Source organism: Symphalangus syndactylus, chromosome 11 (genome assembly GCF_028878055.3).
Source record: "Symphalangus syndactylus isolate Jambi chromosome 11, NHGRI_mSymSyn1-v2.1_pri, whole genome shotgun sequence".
NCBI classification, from domain to species: Eukaryota; Metazoa; Chordata; class Mammalia; order Primates; family Hylobatidae; genus Symphalangus; species Symphalangus syndactylus.
Genome location: NC_072433.2, coordinates 76,170,979 through 76,196,813, shown reverse-complemented (window position 1 = coordinate 76,196,813; position 25,835 = coordinate 76,170,979). Strand labels below are relative to the sequence as shown.

The 25,835-nt window shown below is 34.8% G+C and overlaps 1 protein-coding gene across 50 annotated transcripts in view; it reads left to right on the top strand.

The window, feature by feature from the left end:
- The window catches only part of MEF2C (myocyte enhancer factor 2C), a 163,942-nt gene that overhangs the window by 45,333 nt on the left and 92,774 nt on the right, over positions 1–25,835 (top strand). For 17 of the 50 annotated variants that reach the window (XM_055232995.2, XM_055232999.2, XM_055232988.2 and 14 more), the window contains one exon: positions 13,899–14,094. In XM_055232995.2, the coding sequence (XP_055088970.1) occupies positions 14,041–14,094 (54 nt within the window). In that variant the 5' untranslated portion in view covers positions 13,899–14,040. Of the gene's footprint in view, positions 1–10,511; positions 12,112–13,433; positions 13,516–13,898; positions 14,095–25,835 lie in introns of those variants that run through there. The other 33 variants (XM_063612235.1, XM_055232996.2, XM_055233009.2 and 30 more) reach the window with 16 other exon arrangements.

Genomic DNA, 25,835 nt, shown 5'->3' with positions numbered 1-25,835 from the left:
TTAACTGTTTATATTGCTTGAGGCTGAGGTGAACATATCTTTCAATATTTTAAAATGTAGAAGAAAGCAATTCTATTTATCCAAACAATAACTTCTCAATTTATTGCTTCTCTAGGATGATACTTTTGTGAGAATCTTTCCAACCCTCATTTTTGTTTTGTTTTGTTTTGTTTTCCTCCTTTATTGAATGCATACCATTTAGGAACTTGAAAGGGGTCTTAGAAACTGAACCCGGCTCCCTTTTTATGTCTGAGGATAATGAGACTTAAAGAAGTTGACTGGCCCAAAGATATGCAGCTAGTGAACCCAACTGAGAGTCTGACTCCAAATGGAGCTTTCTTTCCACTGTGCAGTATTGCTTTGCACTTAGTGCTTTGGGGTTTGGAAACAAATTGCACTCTTTAATGGCAAAATAATTTATTAATACTTTTACTTCAAGTGAACAGCAGTTTTCTGCACCTGATCTTGTGTTTGCACTTTTTTTTGTAAAACTGAAAAAAAAAAAGTTTTCCATTGTTTTATCATGTCTTCAGCAATACTATTGTATTTTCCTTGTGCCAAGCACTGAGCCAAGTATTGGTCTCAAGTATTTCAGCACTGCAGTGTATTCAGTGGTCAGAGGGAAGAAGCTTGTTATTTTCTTTAAAGCTAGCATTTCCAAGGGATACTGAAATATATTGGGAAATAGTCCAGATTCTGGCATTTAGCCTGTAGAAGAATATGAAAAGTCCTATAACAAATAAATCAGTTTTCCAAATATATTTGATTTGATTTCCTGACTTTTTTTTTTTTTTTTTTTTTTTTTTGAGAAACAACTTGTTAACATATTAGGAACCAGTAATCTCTGGAATCCACTTTGGGGAATGCTAATTTAGGCACTTTGGGATCTCTAAGGAAAGGAAAGTCGTGAGCTTGCCTCCACCCAAGAGTGCTTTCTTTTAGAGTCTAGGTTTGAGAGAATCAGGCTAAAATAGGATCCATTTTAGTGACTTCTGATCTATAGTACATGATCTTTTTTACAGGGGAAGCACTGTAATACTTTCCGTTTAGTGTTATCTGCCGAGGATGACTTGGGCTATCCTTGAAAACAGCCTGGGACAGAATGTGTAGACATGCTGAGATAAGGAGCCTCCTGCTAGGCCTTCGGCCTAGAAACTGTCTCAGCTCACTCTGGGCCAGGGCAACATCCCTCTGCAGTGTGCCTGTCCTTGCCCTGCATAGATTGTATGGAGGAAACATTTTGCTTGTCTGAGAACACCTCTATTCCTAGCTCTTTGACAGTTTCACTTTCCATATCCCCTCAGTTCCAAACATGTGGAAAAAGAGATAAAGAAAGGTGATGAAATGAAAAAATGGAGTGGGGAATGCTACAAGTAGAGAGGAGAAACTCATATTTCCATGTCTGGTTTGTATGCAGTCATGACTGGGTTTTGGAGGGTGAAGCAAATGTACCCCAGAGGTCATCCTACTAGATAGACAGGGAGGGAGGTGAGAATGCAATGTGAAATATTGGTTAGCACTGAGAAGAAAATCAAATGCAATTTTTTGTTATAATATCTATACCATGATACATTTAGAAAAGAAAAATATAGTTTTTATTTTTAAAAAACTTTCAAATTTATGTTTCTTTTGTAGGGCATTTGATTGATTGTAAATGAAAATCGATAAGTGTTCATTTAGGCTTCATGGTAAATTATATAACTTACCCTATTTTAAAACTGATAAATTATGTTCACCAAACAGGAAATTAGAAGAAGTGGTTTGGAATAGAGAATCAAATTTATTTACAACTTCCTCCAAAAAAGAGGGGGGAGAATTGAAAATATATACCCCTAATTCCTTAAGGCCTAGGAAATTTTGACCTCTTTCCTTAAAATACTATCATTTGTCATTAGACATTTGTGTTTCACAACCTTAAAAATTAAAGTGGGAGCCTGTTGTCCTTTAATTTTCTATTCATTAGAATTTATAGTCCTTCCTTTTTTTTTTTTTAAGACAGAATTTCTTTCTTGTTGCCCAGGCTGGAGTGCAATGGCGCAACCTCAGCTCATTGCAACCTCTGCTTCCCGGGTTAAAGCGATTCTCCTCTCTCAGCCTCCCGAGCAGCTGGGATTACAGGCACCCACCACCACACCTGGCTAACTTTTTGTATTTTTAGTAGAGATGGGGTTTCACCATGTAGGCTAGGCTGGTCTCGAACTCCTGAGCTCAGGTGATCCACACGCCTCGGCCTCCCAAAGTGCTGGGATTACAGGCGTGAGCCACTGCGCCAGGCCTGTATTTTTTTCTTAAAAACGCTTTCATTTAAAATACTAGATAATTCAATTTGTCTATTCATTCCAAGTTGGAAATTAATCTGCTTGGCTTGAGGCTACACAGCTTACTCTATAGGTGGGGATGTCCAAAGATACATGAATATTTCCAATACCGTGAGACACTGGGATTTTCAAATATTGCTGACATCTTAATCAAAGCTCTGCTGATTACTTGGGAATTGGGTCCTTTGAGAGATGAAATAAATCAACCTAGCCCACTGACAAGTTACATTAGTAAGATTGTAAGATTGTTTATTTCTCAAATTTTAAAAAGTGTGATTTTTATATAATTCTATATTTTACACTTGCAGAAATTTTGCATTGTATTTATCAGATTCTTCATGGTGTTATCCATAGTTAGCATTGTGAAATGAAAAGAGCTGTTTCAACCAGTGGCCATTGCCATCATGAAATACTCACATTTCAAGGGAAGAGGGATGCTTTTGGACTCAATTGATGTCAATTTAGAAACATTTTGCATTATGCTATATTTCTAGAGCTTCAAAGTATTTATAATTTTTATAAATTATATAATATCAAAGTGAAGGAAGCAAGTTTACACAATTAGTGTATGAAATTGAGTTGTATCCATCTGAATTTTTACAAATGAGTGTGGTTTTTTCTTTTATTTGAGCTTCACAACCTCATAATAGAATGTGTATGTTGTTACTATTCCCACTCTATAGAGGAAGTCTGGGGTTTAGAAAACTATGACTTGGCCAGGCTTGTACCACCAGTGACAGGCACAGTGACGGAGTATTCATCCTCCAAATAATGTCTGACTCCATCGTGGATTAGGGCTTTCCTCAAACGTCATCTCCTCAAATAACCCCTCCCTATAAATCAGCCCAATAGATACCCACCTCTGCCCTTCTCCACTTCATCACTCCTTTGTCCATTCCACTGAGATACTTTCTCTATAGCACTTCTGTATCTAAAATCATCATATTGGTGCACTTGTGCATTGCCCTTTTTCCCCTTAGAACGTAAGCTTCATGAAGACCGAGACCTTCTGTTTTGTTTTCAGTGGTGTCCCTCACACGTAGCATCATGCTTGACAACGTCATGTCTCTGTGACTAATGATTGAATTTTGTCACTGATATCCGTGATATTAAGCATCATGATTTTGGCTCATGGTATACCCCATTACAGTGATTTAGCAAGGGTTTGATTCCCATGTAGTCCAACCTGAAATATACAATCAGAATACACCAAGTATGTTACATGTAATTGGTCTGCTCCAAAGCTGTGGCAGGTAGCATGGACTGCATCCTGTTAGAGGACCTGAACTCCATGTGTGTGCCTTAATCTCATTTCTGACATTTAACTGTCACCCTTCCTGCCCACCACCCTGAGAAAAGTTCTGAAGTATTCGAACAGTGTGTTACACAGCCCCAGCATGTTTTACAGTGAGCCAGGGCAGTCATGGAGAGGCCTCTTGTTCTGGAGTTTTGCACAGATAAAGGGAGGATATAGTTTTGAGAGGAATGCTATAACTACAAAGTGCATCCTGAAGGCCATTTAGCTCACAATGAAGGTCTGTGTTTTAAAATAGCACTATAACAAAGTAACTACAGAGTTTTGGCAAGGGCTTCAACTATTTATAGAACTAAGTAAGACATAGTAAATAGTGCCACAGTACCCAGTTCTCCCTTGCCATAACCCCAAACTTATAAGAAGCACTATAATTATATTTTTCTACTTAAAAAAAATCATAGTAGCCATTATCAGTTTAACCATACGGAAGCTCAGGCTGAGATTTCTTTTTTAAATGCATAGTTTTGATTTTCAGCAGCTGCACTGGGTCTTTAATCATATATTATCTTTATGAAGCCTTTTTCTAACATATGTTAATTGGCTGTTTTCTGTGACAAATTATGAGCTCTTACTTTGATGAGGTTCAATTGCAATCATGTTGGAGTCGAGTACGTAGAGTTTCCACCCCTGCTGGCTCCTCAAACCACTACAAACATCCGCACGTCACTACAGTGCTGAGTAATGGCAGGATTTGGGCTGGCTGATTTCTCTACAGATTTTTTTTTCCACAGGATATTTTCAGCTTCTTTGTACTAAATCTGTTGCAGGGTTTGCCCTTTTTAGCAGAAGCATGCTCTAAAATTAACATCAAATCTTATTGGAGATTACTATAATACATGAGAAATATTTCATAATTCAACATCCAGTGTCTGTTCTGCTTTGCTAAAATTTTAGTACATTTATTACACATTTTTAAAAGTCAGTCAGTTGTAAGGCTGGTAAGTATTTTCTAGATCATCAGCATTTTGTAACAAATATTTTGAATTTTCCTCTTTTGAGAGGGATACAGTTATTAAGTGAATAGATGATCAGGTATATATTTAATTATCATAAAGAAAATGCACATAATGTTTTTCCTGGCATTACCAAATATATCACTATGTTAAAAATTCCATTGTATTTTCGTTTTTCCTTGCAGTTACATCTGTTGGTCGAGTCATAAGAACAATTACATGTTCCATCAAGGCTAATGTCCTATAAGATGCATAGCATGCATTTCAATTCTCTAACAGTTTTTAATGTATGATTAGGATGAACAGATATGTTCTAATCCATCTGCTCTGAGAACTGTGACAGATAGCCTGCATCAAATACCAGCAGATGATCAGTGATAGCCATAATTAGCATAGATATAAAAATACAGTGTATTTGTTTATATTCACAAGACAGTAGGGTAATTGATTAAAGCCTTCAGAACCTGTGTCAGACACCAATCATAGTGGGATTAATTTAACTGTTTCTGCTTTGACATCTAAAGTATGCTAGGTAAACTGCTGCAGTTGTTCAAAATCTAAATCTATGGATCAAATTTTCATACAGGTATTAGACTTTAGAATCAGATGAGCCAGATGTGAACAGGAGCTACTCCTCCTCATGAGGCTGTTTTTAATCAGTCATTTCCCTGGAGTAGCACACAATCAATGAGCTCTAAATCCTGAGGCTACCTGCGCTTGTAGGAAGGCCTGGGAACATCATTACAGAACTTACAATTGAGCACATGTGAAAAAATTAGAGCAGAAATTAAGGGTAAGAAAGGTTAACTTCAGAAGTCTTACTTTGGTACTGCTTTTTTAGATGGAGGTAAAGAGATAATTTCAAATGTTAAAAAAAAATAGAATATTAAACCCAACTTCTGAATGCAGAGAATTTCTATTAAAAGATCATTATAAGCAAGCCAAATAAAAGTTATTATTGATTTATGTTAGCTAGAACTATTTAAACACGTGTATTATTTCGAGAATGTACATGTGGGTCAATTTCAGGATGAGTAAATAAATGTAAAGATTCTTTTTCGCTAGTACCTCTGCAGCTATGTAGAATGGCTGCAGAAGTCCTATGTGATATTTTGGTGTGCAGTCAATTGACACACTGTCTTGAGCTAATAATGTACATAAGGAAACTTAGTTCCACTTGATAAGACACATGCTTAACTGGCTTTAAGAAAATAAACCAAGGTAAAGAACAACGTGTGAATGAAACAGAGAACTTGGCACTTGATTGTATGGAAGCCCATGAGCCATGTGGTTTAATTGGGGCCAGTTGGGATCATTTAATGATTGCTGTCAGAAGATCAGATTTAATTCTCCTTATAAGAATACCACAGTGGGATAGAGTTAAACAAATTGTCATCAGAGGTTTCAGATGAACAAAGCCTTAATTAGGTTGATTAGGATGCTGTAAAAGAGATGAAGAGAAATAGAAAAATTGATGAATCACTGAGTTCCATGTTGAGCCACATATAATAGCAATATCATATATATTTTGAGAGATAGTATTATAGCATTTTGGACATCACATATTTTAGCATGTAAAGTTTCTATGTAAACTTTCTAAATATGTAAGGTTTAGAGATAAAAATAAATGACATTCCACTTAAATAACAGATGATTTATCTAGCATTTTCTCTTTAATGCACAACAAAAACACTGGCAGGGGGACAATGGTATTTCTTCCCATTTCAAGGTCATCTTTAAATGTTAAGTAAATTGGAAAATAAATAATGAAAGAAGCAAATTATTCTCAAGGACATAATTTTCAATCATTTAACATAATGCAGAGTAAAATAAAGCTTTTACTGAGAACGTCCTTTTAGGCATTCACAGCACAATCTTAATAATATTGTGATTATTTACTGGTGATAATACTCAAGACAACTCAGGTGTCTTAAAATGTACTCTTACTGTTTTATTTACACATTTCGACAGACTAAAATGTGTTTTTCCATGTGCTGTGCACACATGTGCACACATGCACAAATGTATCAGTAAGACTGAAAAATGTGTTCAACACTTATAGGCATATGAGAAAAATATTTTTAGAGTATTTCCATTTTAATCATGAAATATGATATATTAAAGATGAAGAATATAACGAACATAGTTTTTTTTCTAACAGGATCATGAGATGCCTGGGAATTTAGATGTTTTTATCATAATAACATGAAAATGTATAATAGCAACATCTCCCACTTCTAGCCTAGCTTGCTTTACAGACTATTTTGTTTCACTGATGTTGATGTTGTATAGTGCTTAACTTGCTTTGTTCAATAACAGCAACAAAAATCCAGCTGCATGTGCTTACTAAGAGGTTATAGCTGGGGAACAGAACACAATCTGTGATGCTAAATTGTAGCTCTTGCTTTGTGATAAGACAGTGCAGGCTTTACCTTTGTGGTGAGCCCTACCACATCACTCAGAGGCCTTTGAAAGAAAACATGGTGGCTGCACTGTTGTGAAAAATTAGAAAAACAAAGACATGATAGAACCCTGAATTAATTACCTAATATGATGTGGAAAGACTAAAAGCTGTGGTAGGGTTGGATAGCACAAGGTGCTTCACATATTTAGACCATTTGGAGTTTATTTTGGCATGGGAATAGAGAATGCTGTTTTAGCTGCAGTGTGAAAAAAGTGTCCAAGACAAAATAGACCATGGATAACTATGACAGGGAGACTGTGCTTCCCTCACAGTTATTAAATTGTTTATAATGCAATACAATTGTATAAAGGTATGTGTCTCCTAAATTCTGGAACTGTGTAAATAAAATGATTTATGTCAGGGATAATGGCAGGTTAGGCCCACTTATAAAATTAATTGCAGGGGTTTTGAAAACGAGTTCCTTTTTAGCCTTATTATATTTCTGACATACATTTCGTCTCTTTTTGTCCTTGGGGAAAGATATTAAAGTAGGACTAGAAGCATTAATGTAGAGTTTTCAGCAGCCGTGGTCATTGGGAAAATTGATATATTTCCCTAGTTATTTCCACTTTTGCAGCCCGAAGCTCTTCCGTAGCTGATACGTAAGAGAAACTTCTTTATTTTTTTAACACTGTAAATTTATTCTTCATTTGGTGATTATTGTTACAGGATAAATGAGGCATTATCTGTTAGAATTGCTAATCATTGGCTTTGGAAAGTGAGATCTTCATGGTAAATGTAAGGACTACCCTATTCACTTGATAGCATTACTATATGACAGGATTTTCACTTTATGCCTTCAAACAGAAGCAATCATACGAGCAGTAGGCCATGTTTCCAGTACTACTGTGTACCCAGGATTCACATATAGTACCACATCTTATGATCATAACCATCCTACAAATGAAATTTTTTTTTTCCCAGTTATGGGTAGGACAAGGAAACAACAGTTCCGAGGGATTAAATAATCAGTCAAGAGTCACACAGCGTCCAAGTACCAAGCTAGAATTCCAACCCATTGATTTGGGTTCTTTCTGACCCCAAAATCGATTTAACTTCCAATTCTCAGTATAAATTATTCTAATTCCACATAGGAGATGCTATATAAATGTGATGAAGTATTAAGTGAGGTTATCAACCTGCTTCTATATAAGCAAAAATAGTATAATATTTTTAGTAGTAGTCATTAAAAGTAGAAGCTGAGGAAAAGAAAATACATCAGTTGAGAGATACACATCTTAACCGATTGTCAATCAACTAATAGTCATTAGCTCTTTCTATATGTTCGACACTAGGGTATATATTGTGGATAAAAAGGTGAAACAAACAAATATAACATGTTGAGGAAGACAAGCAAACATACAGTTTCAATTGTTGCAAGTGCTACAAAGGAGAAGGACTCAGTGCTTAGATCTTATGAGAGGGAAATTCGATGTCATTAGGAGGGCGTGGAGTACTTCCTGAGGAGGTGAAACTGAAGCTGAGACAGAAGGGAGGAGAAGTTAAGGAGGTACAAAAGGAAAGGAGGAACATCCAGGCAGAAAGAATTGCATAGTACACAAAGGCCTAGTGGCAGGAAGGAGCATGGCAGACATGAGGAACTGGAAAAGTTGGTCAACATTATTTGTATATGTGGTACTATGTTACTGAGACTTGAAGATGATTCGAAATTCATCGTATTGATATTAAATTGGAATAAATTAGGAAAATAAATTGGCTTATGGCATGATGGTATTTATCTAGTGGAAAAGAATAGCTGTTCTTTTATTACCCTTAGAAGAATGAGTCTTGGATACGTGATTTGGAAATAGATTGCACTCATAGCTAAGGTAATGGTACATTTATAAAATACATGGTAAGCTTAGAGAGAAATGGAGCAACTTTCAAGGCCAAAGAAATACTCCCCAACTCAAGACATCATGCGGTCGAGCATCAATAGGAGTAGTAATTTGGTTATACCTTTTGAAGTTCAGAATAGCTCTTAATGGAAAAAAAAGTAAAAGTTCTGCCTGTTCCTTTTAACCAAAATATAATTGCATGCTTCATATATTTTTTCAAACAAATCACAAAATAGAAACCTAAATGTAACTAGATGTAACATATTGAGCAAAGTTTTCCACTTAAAAAGATAATGAATCATTTAATTATTTGATTTAGCAATACCAGGCTTGCAGCAACTGTGCTTATGATCATTTTTGCCCCTTACGATGTATCCAGCTTGTATTAATTTAACAGTATTATTTAGTGTTGTGTGATAGAGTGTGCTCAGTTTTCAGCTTTGAGTTTTTACAAAACATTATTTGAGGATGCTAGTGTTAGTGAAAATGTAAGTCAATCGAAAAGATCTGCTAATATGAATCAAAGAAAATCAGAATTTTTTTTGAAAATTGACATCACATATTTCAATGTTTTACCATTATTCATAGGCTGTTTTTATTTAAGTGACTGCATTGTACTTATTGCAGCAAAATACATGCTTTGCAAAGATAAGTTTAGCAGAAGAGAATTAATTTCTTCCCACATCTTTTAATGTGGCATGGCAGTTTCACTCTAAGATCAAAACACATAACTGAAGGTTATGTTTAACTTCTAAATCAAAGTGTTGTGGGAAGATGATTGAAATCTGATGATGACTCAGATACACTTGATATGTGGTTTTCTTCCTACAGAAACCTTATGTAGAATGCCATTTCCATGTTAGAAAGAACCTAATAGTGAGGAGATTAAATAGTTTCACTATAGATGCAAAGTTTGTGTTATTTACTTTGGTTCCTAGTTTGAATTTTTTTAAAGAACCTCGAGAGCCTCAATAACCATAAGAATCTTTTCCCCCTCAGTATATCTTTTTTTTTTTTAATGTGGGAGCAAACAAATGATTAGCATATTTTACCAGCATGCATTGATTTTTTTTTTTTTTTTTTGCGGGTTTTCATAATTCTTTTTTTTTAACCAAAAGTTTTAATGTATCTATTTTGGTTCTTTGCTTGCATCTAATTTTTCATTTGCCTCAAAGGGTAAATTCCAATTATATGACTGCATTAACTGTGTAAGATGACTTTTGTAAAGCCTGGTAAACAATAATTGAGATATATCTGCTATTTCAATGAAGTCAATGTGTTTGTTTTCTTATTTTCATTTCTTAAAGCAATCATAATAAAACACTAACCTAGAGCTGACATGAATTTTTCTCAGGTGTTTTAAAGATGGAAATTAAAAATCACGCCCCAGGTCTGAATTGTCCTCATTGTCCCTTATCTGAACCTCTCCAAGGCCTCTGTGTGTGGGGTGTGCAGCACAGCATACTCAGACGGTTCTGCTCAGAGAAGGAAGTGGAGAGTTTTGGTTCCCATTTTACACTTCTGGAACAGTTTAGGGAAGGAAGCACCTTTACACCTTTTATTGTTCGTGGTTGCTGACATCATATCCTTCCCTGACCAGTCTGTGTGCGTGTTTCCTGCCATTCTGTCAAAATTCTTCTGTGCTACTGGGAGAGATTTGTAGGAGGGAAGAAGGGAGGAAGAGGGCAAGAAAGAGTGAGGGAGGGAGGAGGGAAATGGAGGGGGGAGGTATGTGTCACTCAAGGGAACTTGTTTGTAATTGAGATAGCCCAGTGGGAGAATGATCTTTAGCATCTGTCCAGAAGAAATTGTTCTCGACTTGGGTCTCAAACCACTTTGCCTTCATCTGCCTGCTTATGCCAAACTCAAAATGAACAGAAGCCTGCCATAATGAAGTTCCCCTTTTTAGTAAGCAGCCTCATTTTAGTTTTCTTTTATCTGGGTTGGCATTTTTTCTTTAGAAAAAAAAAATGCAGAAGACTGTAACTCTATAGAGTGTAACTAGAGTAGAGCATTTCTTTTTCTTTTTTTTAAATTAGTGATTATTTTTATGTAGCTCTGTCATTTTCTAAGAATGCTTCTTTCCTGTGGAAAAAAGTAGCGGCAAGGCTGTTGGAATTATTTTAAGCTTATGGTTGATTGTACATAATGAAAGTTCTCAGCATAACTTGAAATTTTACTACATGTAGGCTAGCTATTATATTCCTTTTTCATATACACACAAAACAGTTTTACATATTACTAAAGTTAAATAATCTCTTTCTTTGCCTCTCTACACCTCCTACAAATTGATACTTGAAACTGACCTTATAATATAGTTTTTGCATAAAAATTAGGTTAGAGAAAATGTTGTGCTAAGAAAACAATGCGTGAGCTATTGTTGACCTTCCTAATTCTTTAAATTTTTAGTGACAGCCTTGAAATGTGGTGACCCATAATCAAATGTTCTAAACCACGTTTCATGATAGACTTTACTTCATGACCAGTTACTTAGTGTCATCATCACCACATATTACTCTGCACGTGTACTTCATACTAAATTTTGCATTTTAGAAATGTTCTGAAGGCAATACCTCAAGAAATATTTATTTATACAGAAAACAAAAGTTTAGTTCTATTGAAATTTAAACTTGCTTCTCTCTACATTGCTTTGCATATTTCAAAAAAGAAAATATATTCAATGGCATTTTTATCGACCACTTATATATACATAGATACATACACACATTCTCTTTGGCAAAATTTTTTTCCAGCATGTTTTAAGAAATTTTTTTTAAAGTCCTTGCTCTGCTCTTTTTAAAAATGGTCTCATTCAAAGTTGTGACATATGGGGTGATGATATGGAGAAACTCTCCTAAGTTTGGTTCGTCAGGAACTCTCTCTGTCTTTCTGAGACTTTTCTCCGAGGATGTTTTGCTGCTTGTTTGGTTATTTGTATTTTGAAATCAGGATCTGTAGATGTTCTTGTCTCTTCTGCCTTATCACCACACTCTAATCTGCTCACCCTGACCTTCCACCTTGAAGTGAATAAGCGCTTAGGCAGGCATAGTCCTGTAAGCCGATAGTACTACCGGCCTCAGCTAAATGAAAGGAAAGGAAATTGTCCTTATGCATTGCTGTGGATTCATGGATTGGCTTTCTGTGGTAGAGAAAGCTTGTTTGTATCTTTGGGGTCTTAAACATGCATGGGAAACACCATTCTAACATGCTGCTTGCTTCTAAGGTAAGACTATAGGAAACACAGGAAAGTTGCCCCATTGAGTGACATTTAAGACTTTTTCTAAAAATAGTCGGACAGTGTCTAGCAACATCAAATATATGATGCAATTATGCTTTGTGGGTTTTTCATATTTTACTGTGATTTCAGTATGTTATAACTATTTTTATGTGTATTTTTCAAATGTGTGTTACTTCTATAACTCTTTAAAATTTTGAACCACCTCCAACATTTAAAATTACAGCTGGAGCAATAGGTTTTGATGAGCACTGTGTGGTCATAATGTTACTCAACATACATATTGTGAGAGGCAGAACTGAGCTGCAGTTTAGTAGAGAGGTGTGGGGCAAAAGAGAATAGATAGTCTTAGTATTTAAGCAGCACTTAATCCACCAGAACTAATTATATCATAATAGCTTCTGCAATTAAATAATCACCAAAAACTAAAAAAAAATACCCAAGGTGATGAAGAATTTAGAAATTAAATTAAAGAAATCAGAAGACAGCTAATGGTCAGACCGAATGTGTAACGGCCTTCCTGTTCCAAGAACTTTGAATTGGAGCCAAACAATCTATTAAATAGCCAGGACATTGGCTTAGCATTACATAATACATGTGGGAATTTATCAGGTCCGTTGTCAGACACCAGCTAAAATAAACAGGGAAATTCTGAGCAGTGTGTAAAGTTGTTGCATTCATTGACCTAAAACGAAGTAGAATAATTGGAGCTGTTGCTTGAAGAAACCATTGTGGAATGCTTTCTTGTTAACTTTCACATTTCAGAGCAATTAACGTCCGTTGTGTTCAAATATTTTCACATGTAATTTAAAACCAAGTAAAGTATATACTTTTAATATTCTGGGTTTCTTGGGCTTGTCTCATGTTATTGATGATCATTTCTCTGATTTTAATTCATGACCCAGAGATCTCCAGTATGTAATATGGAGCTTCTGCAATTTTTTATCTTACTCCACAAAGACATGATATGTCTGTTTCTAAATATTTAAATTTAAAGGAAGGATGGCTTGTTATAAAAAATATGGCTATAAATTGAAGAATAATCTTAATTTTGCACCATTTATTTTCCATCAGTGCTTATCTTTTTTGATTCTTGTTATCTAAGATGTAGTTTAAGGGCTTTCAAAAAGAAAAAATCTCACTGCTGATAGATGCTTGTAATCTAAGATTAAATATTCCGTATTATTTTTATGGTGTTCTCACAGCAATAATTTTTTTAAAGTAAGATTAAAGGATTTAGATTTAAATTAGTTGACATTTACATATATCAAATAGCACTTTCATAATCGTCCATCCTATTTGCATAATGAGGGACGTTATCACCTCTGCTGTCAAAACAGGAGATTGTTTTCCCTTCAGAAATGAATTAGCTGCCCTACTTAGCATACACAGGTACATAAAGGTTCATTAACTCTCTGATTTAGGTAATTTTTCATAACAGAAGGGTGAAATTGTCACTTAATTTCATTATAAAGATTAGGAAACTTTTTACAAAAAAATACATTTCAAGTGTTAGTCTTTAAAAAAGTATAGTTTGCATCATTTAAATGACGTGTTAAATTACTTATGAGATCATTTTAATTGTTAAAAAATAAAACATCCTATTTGATCTGCTCCTGTCTGTGATATACCATATACTTTTAACAAAAGTTATTTTTATTCATTTTATTGCTTTAGCTTCATATAGTTTATTTCCTTGGTAAAATTAGAATATGACAGTTCTTATGAAACTGACTTGCTGTTAGAGTGGTATTTAATTTTTCTTTTTTGTTCAGCAGGAACGAATGCAGGAATTTGGGAACTGAGCTGTGCAAGTGCTGAAGAAGGAGATTTGTTTGGAGGAAACAGGAAAGAGAAAGAAAAGGAAGGAAAAAATACATAATTTCAGGGACGAGAGAGAGAAGAAAAACGGGGACTATGGGGAGAAAAAAGATTCAGATTACGAGGATTATGGATGAACGTAACAGACAGGTGAGTGGAGTAAACTTTTTTTGTATCATTATTTATTAATTATATTTTCTCCACATATGTTAAGGGTACAGAAAATATCTTGAATCTGTAAACATCTATTAAGAGAAGTTTGGGTTAATTAAATGTGGCCAGTTAAAGTGCTGATAGTCTCATATATAAAGGAGAAAAAAATCACTTTATCTGTCAGAAACATAGTTTACACATTTGTGATTATTCACTTTTTACTTCAACGTGAATTTGAAATGGGAAGTGTAGTTGTGTGACATGAATAGCTTGATAATTAAGAGTTAATCAGCATAACATTGCTACATTGCACGCATCATCAAACAAAGATTCTTACATTCATGGGAACTAGACCTTTTGTGGTCATTCACTTAAAGGTTTACAATATAGGATAAATATCCTGTATAAAAATGGCTTTCATTTTGTTCATAGTAAATGAGATTTTGAACCACATCCAAACATTTTAACATTGTGCTGACAACAACAACAAAGAAAACACCCACACAAGATATTAATAACTTAAAACATATAGGCAAGAACTATCGGTTAATTCATACCATTTTAAATCTGAATTTGATAAACATAGAGGCAGATGGTGTTATAATTTTTTTCTAGAATGCCAATGATAATGTCTGTGTGATACAATTAATCTGTTGTGAAGACTTTACACATTCAAATGCTCAATTCAGCATTAAACACTTGTATATCATGAATGCCTGCAATTTGACTCTTATTTTTCTTCACACTTGGGGAGAGTGGATTTAGTTAGGCTATGTAAGGACAGCTGGGTAGTTTGTATAATATCAGTATACTGGGTAGTTTGTTAAATATCAAATAATGGTCCTGGGAGAAATTGTAGTACTGCTGAGTCCCAGCCTTCTCATATGGATCATGGAACCTGCAGAGAAGACGTTTCTGGACTGTGGAAAAGAAGAGTGTTTTGCCTATTTTTCAGTTACACTGAAGAAGGCTACACAGTAGCCCTGGGGACAACCACCAGACTCTAATTTCCCCACAAATGTAGACTCTCATGTCCTCTATTGTCCTGTTTTGTCTTCTTGGACATACAAATAGGACTAGAACTGATTGATTCATTTTTTTAAATGTAACGTTGTTTCCTGCGTAAATTATAATGAATAGGAATTAATTATTTCTTGCATCAAAGTCAGTATGCCATTAAAAAGTAGAGAAACTTTTAGGTTTTCAAGTTTATACTCCTCTAAATTATTATATATTTTCAGGTACACATAACTTGAACTATTTTTGGCTGCATGTTTAGCTAGAGGGTGAATAATACTAAGATTTACGGTGGATTCCTTTAGTGTTTTCATGCACCTCGTTTCTTGCTGTGGATCAAGCCAAAAAGCAATAATTGTGTCAATAGAAAACCATTATTTTTTAATTGGCCTATAGCTTGAAATTGAAATTAAGACTGAAATATTGAGTGTCATGTAACACTGTTTGAACCTTGTTATTTGGACCAGAACCTATTTTGAGTATAGTCAAAAACATATGAATTAGCATTTACACTTTATTACCAATAACAGATAATTTTTAGGTTTATGATATTCATTATATCTTCTTTTGCTCGCAAAGTTAGAAGAAAATTTTTGCAGATTGAATTCATGAGCTTTTATTATGCTTTATTAGAAAAAATAGGGATACAAGATTTTTTAATTTCTATTTTTAATTATTATGGGTACATAATAGTTGTATATAATATGGGATACATGTGATGTTTTGATGCAGGTATACAATGTGTAGTGATCAAAATCAGGGTAATTGAGGTATACCTACCTCAAGCATTTATCATTTGTTTGTATTAGGAACATTCCAATTCTACTCTTTTAATTACTTTCAAATATATGATAAATTCTTGTTAACTGTAGTCACCCTATGTACTACAAATTCTAGATCTTATTCATTTTACCTATTTTTGTACCCATTAAACATCCCCACTTTATCCCCTCCCCACTCCATGCCCAGCTACCCCTCCCAGCCTATAGTAACCATCAGTCTACTCTCTATCACAGTGAGTTCAATTTAAAAAAAAAAAGTTTAGCTCCCACACGAGTGAGAACATGCAAAATGCGTCCTTCTGTGCCTGGCTTATTTCACTTAACATAATGTCCTCCAGTTAGTTTCACTCATGTTGTAACAAATGACAGGATTTCTAGGGATACAAGAATTTTAAAGCCGGAATGGTAGTTCATGCCTGTAATCCCAACACTTTGAGAGGCAGATCACTGGAGCCCAGGAGTTCAAGTCCAGCCTGGAAAACATAGGGAGATGCAATCTCTTATTTTAAAAAGTTTAAAAAAAATTAACTGGGTGTGGTAGTGGCATGCACCTGTGTACCCAACCACTTGGGGATCACTAGGACCCGAGATGTCAAAACTGCAGTGAGCCGTGGTCATGTTACTACACTTCAACCTGGGCAACAGAGTGAGACTCTGTCTCAAAAAAACAAAAAAAAAAAAAAAAAAAAAAAATTTTAATATCGTACTTTTGAGCTAATAATTGAATATCTTTTCTTTATTTATATATAGTTGCAGCTACAGTGGCTGTTACCCTCATCCAGGTTAGAAGTCATAATAACTTTAAAAGAGGAAAACTTATTTAAATTCAGCTTAGTTTGACTTATCATTTTTTTTTAATTCTGAAGACAGATTTCTTGTTTTTATTCTTTAGAATTTAGGGTATATTTACTCTTTTCTCCAGTCTTTAGATACAGTAGGCCTGTAAGTTCAATACTTTTAAACAGAATTAATAAAATTGAAATCCACCATTTTTTAATATATATTTCAGTGATTATTTTAGAGGCTATTGACAATTTCAAACATCTTACACATAAATGCTTGTCTTGTGCACCTCTCACCTACTATGAGAGCAGTTGTAAGAGTCATTTGGGAAAGAGCCTAAATTATGTAAGTCACTTCTAATAAACAAAACCAGCAAATCTGAAACAGCATATCATACTGTGTAGAGGCACCCGTAACCTGGGCTTTCTTTCAACTGTGTATTCATGTGTTGCAAAGAAAAATGTTAGCTGCTTTGCCCTCTTTGAAGCTGCCCCACTGTAGACTGTCCAGTAGAACCTCACGCAATGGCTCACTGTCATCTTTTCTTAAAAGTTGTCAAAGACTGCTCTGCCATTGCACTTGTTTATTTAGCTATACACAGAACAAGATATGTTTTTTCCAGAAAAAGAAATACTGACTTCAAGTGTGAAATGAAATATTACAGCACTGATGTGATAAGTTGTATATATCATTAAGAAATAAAACTGTTGTGAAATAGAATGGCTGTTTAAATTGAATTTTACCTTTACTTTAGCTGTCTTTCATAATGGAAGTAGGGAACAGCTCAAATTCAGAAACATCAATACATAAAATAGTTTAGGTGAGAATAAAAATTGTCAGCCTTTTTTATTTAAAAGAATTTTTTGGCATTTCCAAGTTTACAAAAACTCTTTCTTAGTTTCAAGCTTAGACAACATGGATTTCTTAAGCAAGTATATAAAAATAGCATTATGAATTGTTAATTTATCTTACAGAAATTTTCAGACAACCTAATAAAAGTAGTTACCAATTATGTGCCAAGAACTATATATATATATATATTTAATTCCAATTAATTTTTATTAATAGGTCCCATTTTATGGCTGAGTAATTCATTTATTTGTGAAATCAACAAATATTACTAGACTGTAGTGTACCTAACACTAAGTATTCAGTGGTGAACAAGAATCTCATCCAGCTTATCCTCTGCTTTAGGGGGTCAGCGAGCTTTCCTGTAAAGGACCACATAGCAAATATTTTTAGCCTTGTGAGCCATATAGTTTTTGTCTCAACTACTCAGCTCTGCCCTACCTAGTCTGAAAGCCGTTTGCAATATGTAAATGAACCTGTGTGGCTGTGCTCCAATAAAGCTTTACTGACAAAAACAGGGCGTTTGGATTTCACTTGTAGGCTACAGTTTATGGACCCCTGATTGAATTAAACAGACATGAAATATATAAAAATATATAACAAAAATTTCACTTATATGTGCTATGAAAGAATAATAGGAGGTACTTTATTTACATCAGGGTTGGAGAAAGGCCTGAGGAAGTGCTAAAAGATGAGCTAAAAGATGATTCAGAGTTAGGCAGGTGACAGCATTCCAGAAGCAGTATTTGCAAAGTTCCTTAAGAGAGGAAAAAGCTTGACTGAGGAGCTGAAGGAAGACCAGTGGGACTTAAGCCTGGTGTATGACTGTAGAGAAGTGAGAGAAAAGATTGGATGTTAGACAGGACCCAGATATTGCAAAGCTTTGAAGGTCCTAATAAGTTCTAAATAACTGGCTCAAGATCGTACAATTAAAACTGGGAAGTGACCAAGATCTGAGCCCAGGTCTCTCATATTCAACAGGAAACAAATTATGCTCTTTAAAATTATGTAATGATGCATCTAGTGTAATATAATAACTAAGAGCATGGTTTCGTGTCATTGCTTTTCCCAATTACATTATACTGCATCCAGTATAATCAAATGGTGGCTAAGAGGCATAGTTTTTAGAGACACACAAACTTGGTTCTTGTCCTAGTTCTGCCACTTACTAGCTATATGACCCTCTAGCAAGTTACTTAGCCCCTCTGAGCTTCAGCAGTACCCTCATCACTAGAGTGAGGATGAAAAAAAGTTAGTACCTTTCTCATTAGGTCTTTAAGATAATTAAATGGAGCAATAAAAGCACCCACCACATAATAAGTGCTCAATAAATTTACCTATTAGCTATTCCTGTTAAGACTCAGGCTCTTTGAACCATTAGCTATTATAGTTAATGTGATTTCTATCAAAACAACTCTTGTACTGTGTAGCACAATAAAGAATGTTACCTAAACCTTCATTTCATGAGGGTTTTATCTTAAAAGGGTATTGAGAAGATGGATGGAAAAGTGGAACAGGTAGAGCAGGAGCACAAAGGAACCTTCAGAAGCCAACAAGGGGCTAGAGAATGATACCAGAGCAGGAGTGAGCTGATGCAGAGAGGATAGTTTGTGGACAGGAAGGAAAGATCACACAGGACGTTTGCAGAGGATTTATGACAAGGATGGGGAGAAGTCGTTTCCTAAATTTTATGCTTGTGGGACCTATTTTCAAATATATGTTACTGACCAAATTATTTTTAACCACTCCTCACCATTTTTATCACTACCAGCTTCCAGCTTATGCTAACACTACAGTTTCAGTCTCTCCATCGGCATTTATTTTTTACCCTTGAAATACCTCCATCAGTTAGGCAATCTTACCCTCTTTCACATGCTACCAATTTTTAATCATGCTCCTGAAACAGATTTTTTTTCTGTGACACTTTTATTGTATTTTACAATAACATATATATGCAAAGGTTTAAAAAATTCAACAACAAACTGGTTTTTATGCACAGATGGTTTTGGGGGGGCTTGTTTCATTTCTTCTGTCTTTAAAATTTTTTAAATTAACAAATAATTGTACATATTCATAGGGTGCACAGTGATGTTTTAATATGTATAATGTACAGTGATCAAATCAGGTAGTTAGCATATCCATCATCTCAAACATTTATCATTTCTTTGTCTTGGAAACATCCAATATCCTCCTTCTAGCTATTTCAAACTGTAAGATATATTAACTGTAGTCATCCTTTGGTGGTATAGAACACTTGAATGCATTTGTCTTATTTAGCTGTAATTTTGGGTCCTTTAATGGTTTTTAAATGAATATTGTCCTTATATGACTCTTTCTACAAACAATATATTTAGAAATCCTGTTATATTAGGAAGAAAGATATATAAAAATTAGGCATGCTTAGCCTAAACCTATTTACTTGTATGTTTGTATTTGAAAATTTCAGCTTTCCTACTTTGAAAGGATAGGAGAGGTAAGCCCAAATTTATTTGTGCAACTTGTTATAAAAAGACATTTAAATATTTGTCAGATAACACAGTTAGGGCTTAAAATAGTAAGTTAAGGAAGAAATATATTTAAATGCCTTAAGTTTTCTTTTCTTTCATCAGATCTGGCACACTAATAGTTTTTGCCAGCAAACAAAACTTCATGTAATTATCAGTGCAATAACTGGAGCACAAATTAAAGACAATTAGCAACATTCTCCTGTTAATAGAACAGGAGAATCCCCTTATGACTAAAAGAATTCAGAGTTCATAGCTGTTACATTTTCTAACTTTCCCTCTTCTTATGTCCCCATCTCAGTCTCTTCATATGAATTATAAATTATATAAGATGAACTAGGAAAAAAGCTGGAAAAAATGTATTCAGTGTAGATGCAGCTTCTGACAGTTTCTATGTACTGATGTGTTTTCAAACTAAATCTGGTCTATTCGACACTAAACTGAAAAATAAAAAGAGATGTATAGATTCCCTCAAGTGACTCTTTCAAAAGAAAAAATTTTACTCCTTACTTTTTCCTGGTTTTCACCAAGTTAATTACAGTTCTAAATTTGGGAGTTACATCTTAATAACCTAATAGAAAATTTGTTGAAAGAGAGATACATTCACTCTTTAAATGTGAGTAACTGGATAATTGAGAAATACAAATTAATTGCTTCAAAAAAATAATTTTTTGGTGAATTCCAAACCATAAGTTGGGGAATAGATGGAAGATGCAGTCACCACTGCTAAATGCACTTTTTTTGGCCACCTCCACAAACAGCATTTCCAGACTTGTGAGTTTTTCTTTAAATACTATAGAAAAATTACATTTGTTAATCAAGAAGTATCTAGAATCTCTTTTCAGACCTAGTGAAAAAAAGCTCAATCAGTGAAAAATTATTGATTTTTCTATCTTTTAATCCAAAATAAGCCTGCGAATACCTCATAATAATGATGATGATGATTGTTTTTTCTTAGTATCATTTCTTAACAGCTGCCTGTCTACCCGACACTTGTATTAAAAATTATACCAAACTTATTTCATATAAATAAAATTAGGGTGTGTCATAGTAATATTTTAGGACATCATACCCATCAGAATTGAATTATAGGGTCTATTGCCGCATATTGGGGATGCCTTCTTAGAAGCTCCTCATGCATATAAGTTAAATCATTCTTTTATTAATCTTAAAATTACCAAGGGAAAAGTTTTTATTCAAAGATTTGGAATTGCTGGTGATTGAGTTGAAAAAGAAAACCAGAAGGGAAAATGACCTAAATAATACTTCCAAGAGTTTCCAAATTTAAAAAAAAAAAAAAAAAAAAAGCAGTAGGCAGGATGCTCAGATGTATGTTTAACAGCTGTGACCTCAGGCCATTCCTTTCCATTTTATCCCTTAGCAATTTGAAAACAATTCACAAATAGTCTCCCCACCATGTAGTAGGATCACAGCAATAGTGTGCCACACATTTACTATTTATCCCGTTCGGTGCATGATATTTTATATTTATGTCAGCTAGGTCTACTTCTTTACTGCCACAAAGACATTGCTCCAACTCCCGTCAATCTCATTCATTCACTTTCCTTTGGTAGGAAATCTGAGAGAGGCCAAAATCTAGAATTCTGTCCACTCTTCTTTGAACTTGAGGGCCTCAGGGGTTTTTATTGTTTCCAGTTCTAATTTGTGTATCTCATATAATTTCTACTTAAAACTGTAATTTAAAAAGAATCTAATGCTTTTATTTATTGTATCTCATTTTGTGTAGAAAGTTGACACTGAATGGCCCCTTTCACCTCTGGGAATGCATGCACACACCACTCTGTCTCCTACAAGTCACCTTTAGCTTTGCAAATGCACAGACTGTGTGACATTGTATTACTGAGAAACCAACACTAAAAATATTAACATTATAAATAGACCACATAAACCGAGAAGTTTCTTCCAAACTGTAGATTAAAAGACATGATGCTAATTGTTTCAAAAGCCATGTCCTCTGCAGTCTGCACTTCTTTAACATTTAGTTCAAAATGAAAGTACTTCAAAAATTGTTAGGGTATTTTTAAAGTTTACATCCCAATATATTCTTGTTGAAGGTAGTTTGGAAACTTTTATTTTTTCTGAGGATAATGGCTTTGGCAAAAAATTAAAAAAATAAAGTAAATGACATCATTAAGGAAATAAATTAAAAATTCATAATATGTAGTGTGTATTTGTGTTTCTTTTGAAATATGTTGGACCATTAATAAGAATTAGAGAACCAATCTAAATGTTTGGAAATTTGACTTTTAATTTTAAATTGGAACAGTTTAACTAAAGAAATCACTAACATTTAAATAACATTTCAACAAATGTAACTGTTTGGAAACTATAACGGAGACAGCCTTCTGTCTTGGAAGGATTGATTTGGAAGGCCCTGGGGGAGAAAATATTGGAGTTATGAGGTAAAACCTAAGCTATTGTGGAAAGGAAGAAGTTACACTCTTCCTGTTATGACAGGAAAATGTAGACAAATGTGCTTCCTGAGCATTTGCTCAGCAGGGAATGAAGTATCCTTTGACCTTTCCCTTAGGTACATTTGGCTTTGTTGAACTAGTAAACATGTTTTTGCCCCCAAAATATTAATCTGGTTTATTTGATTCTTCTCAGATTCAAATTATATCTCTTATGTAGATGAGACACAGAGAAACAAAGGTATTTATTTTATGACTGCATCTACAGACTGGATTTAGAATGAAAATTAGCCCTTTAACAAACCAGGCGGACCTGAGCAGCACATATAAAAAATGTGAAGCCTGCTGTGTTAGTCTTCTCTTTTCAAAAGGCAAAACATTCCTAGGCCTTAAAATGGGCCACAGTAAAATCTCTTAAATCCTGATCAAGTTAATAATTTTCGGTCATCTTTGTTCCTTTTCCTCATGTAGACAAATGCATCAGAATTCAGTTGATGCATCTTAAAACTCAAACTCTTATGAGTTTGTTAATAAACACTCATTTCATTAATGTGCATTCGATTATTTAATTTAGATCTAATTGTGATTTATTATTTTCCCTCCAATGCATAAGATTTAGAGTTTTATTTTGGGATTTGGGATGTTGATTTAGGGTGAGGGGTTGGTAGAGTTCTAAATTCCACACTCTAAACCCCTTATTTTAATCCTTTTATCATGTTCAGAATTTTAGGAACTACTAATTGAAAATCCTTTGGAAATACTACTGTATTTCAGCGAAACGAGGCTCAATTTGCTTGAGGCTAACGAGGACAATAGTCCCCTTTGCAGCAGAACACACTGCTGTCTCATCCTCGCAAGTTATGCTGGAGGGTTACAAGCACGTGGTAGCAGTCTGCTTAAAAGAGTCCCTCGCTGCTCTTTAAAGAGCCTTTCATTTACGATGGCAGGCCCCGTCATTGTATAAAGGAACGCTTGTCTAGAACACAAGTCTGCAGAGGCACTGCTTCCTCCCACCGAGAGTAATCATCGGGCCTAAAGCTCACAAGCCTTTCTAATGACAGACTGAATTAAACAAAATAAAACCGAAGAGGAATACTTTAGAACATTTGTGCCATTACTTACTGTCAGGAACAAGGGAGGTGGAGAAAGAGCATTTAGGAGGGCATTTCCCTTTTTCCCAATTAAAGATTGTCCTTGCAGACTCTTGACTCCAGCCCTAACCCTTTAAACACATAGGAAGACCTGTGGCTCCTGGATTACAGAGTGTATTGTATCTGTGAACTGTCCATCTGTCATTCATTAGTCATTCTGTTTCCTCAACTGGGAGGAAACTGAGAGATTATCTAGGTGGGGGGATGAGGCAGAGAAGCCGACCTGAAATATTTTCACAGAATGAGGGTTATATTTATTATGACTCTTATTTGGAGGGAAAAAAAATGATAAAACCTCAAACCTTTGAAAATAGAATTAGCTGGGTATATGAATCCCAAACACATCCTAAAACAAAAAAACTACTATTTATGAGTTAAAGAATGGTGAAAATAAAAAAAAACAAAAAATTATCCATTCATTGTGCACCGTAAGGCTCAATTAAGATTAGGCTAAAAATATTGTGTTCGGTGGAAAGAAGTAATTGGGACCCATAGATGAGATTTTTGTTGCTTCCCTTAGTGATATGTCTGAGGCAATTTGGAGTTGGGCCTCAATTATTATTATAGATGTGAGTAGCTGCTGTTTCTAAAGGTCCTTTTCTTTCAGAACTCTTTCCTGTAAGGTGCAAGAACTACCACAGTTAATATGGCAGGAAAGTTCTTTGAGGTGACTTTATGAATGGGACCGGGCCTGGGAGGGTGAAGGAGGGGGCAGGCGTGTGGAGTGGAGAAAGATTATGAAACGTCCTTTCCATTGCACAGTAGTCAAACTAATTTCCCTACCCTGTAGGAAATGACACAGGACTCCTTCTCTGTTTTTAGAACTTGTTATTTACATTGCCTGTGTAAATCAGAGGCCCACCTTTTTTTATTCTAGCTGTAAGCAGACCTGTATTTACTACCAACGAAAATTCTTCCCATTTTCTGAAATTAAAATAAACCTCCATAAATATAGAACTAGTTTGTGCCCACTAGTGCATGCATGTGGTTCTCAGTGGCTGTAGTGGGAATGGCCGGAGCGTCTGAGGGCAGAGTTGGCTGCAGAGTCTATACAAAAGTAGCTTTGATTTACTGTCAGAACCTAGAAACCAACTTGCTCTCAATTTAGTGTTCTTAGTATTATTTTTTGACTTTAACCTAGAAAGCAGTCCTTACATTAATTAATATGTTATGCGTTACTGTGCTTGCAGTTACCAGAATTTCTGATGGTTCTTAATGTAACATTACAAATGACAGTGCCTGCACACTGCTCAATAAACAGTTGACTGGGTCCTTATCGAGCTGAACTTCAGCCCCTAAAATCCATAGTTATCTAAAAGAGGGAAGGAACACTGACTAACAGAAACAAAGATGCATTTTGTGTGAAGAGGGTTGGTTTCCTAGTCCATCCAGGAACAAGTTTGGGGGCCTTGGATAAGGCAATTCATGTCTTTGTTTACAGTATCCATCTGAAAAATAGGGATGATAAACTGTGCTAAAGAATAAGTTCAAAGAGATACTGTCGAATGTAGGGAGATAATTTATTATAAAATCGTTGAACTTCTTAGAAAAAATTATAAAATAAGCAACACTGTTATCTAAAAAATAATATAAGAAATCTGATATGCTTCACTTTCACCAACAAACCCACACACAAAATTTGACCCAGTCCAATTTTTCTCCTGATTAATTTTACCAGATGTAAGTTTTTACTGTAAGTTAAAATGACAAAAAAAAAAATAAAACAAGTATATGAAATTGCCCTCTCTCAGTAGCAAACTTCTTGTTAACATAGTCTGAGCATCCATAGAAATTTATTTTCAGCTATTCATTTTGGATTACGAAAAACACTATAATTCCTCTGTCCATGTATCTATTCATTCTATCAACATATATTTATTTAGCCAAGTATTATTATTGGATGTCAGGTTACAAGAATGAACAAAAGATAGCCCAGGTACTCAAGAAAAGCTAGGATATAGCTGAAAGAGACACTCTAATCTAGACCTAAGTAAATAATAGTAACACAAGCTGACAGGTTCTAGGAGACCAGTCTTTTACAGTAAGTTTCAAGGAGCAACTAAGCCTGGTGCATCAGAGAAGACACTACTTGCCTTGTAAAGTGTTTCACAGTTAACAAGTTACTTACACTTGTATTATATCCGTTACTCAACCTCTCATAAAACTCTGTATGATGCCTATTATTATCTCCACTTTCCAGGTGAGGAAACTGGGGTTCCG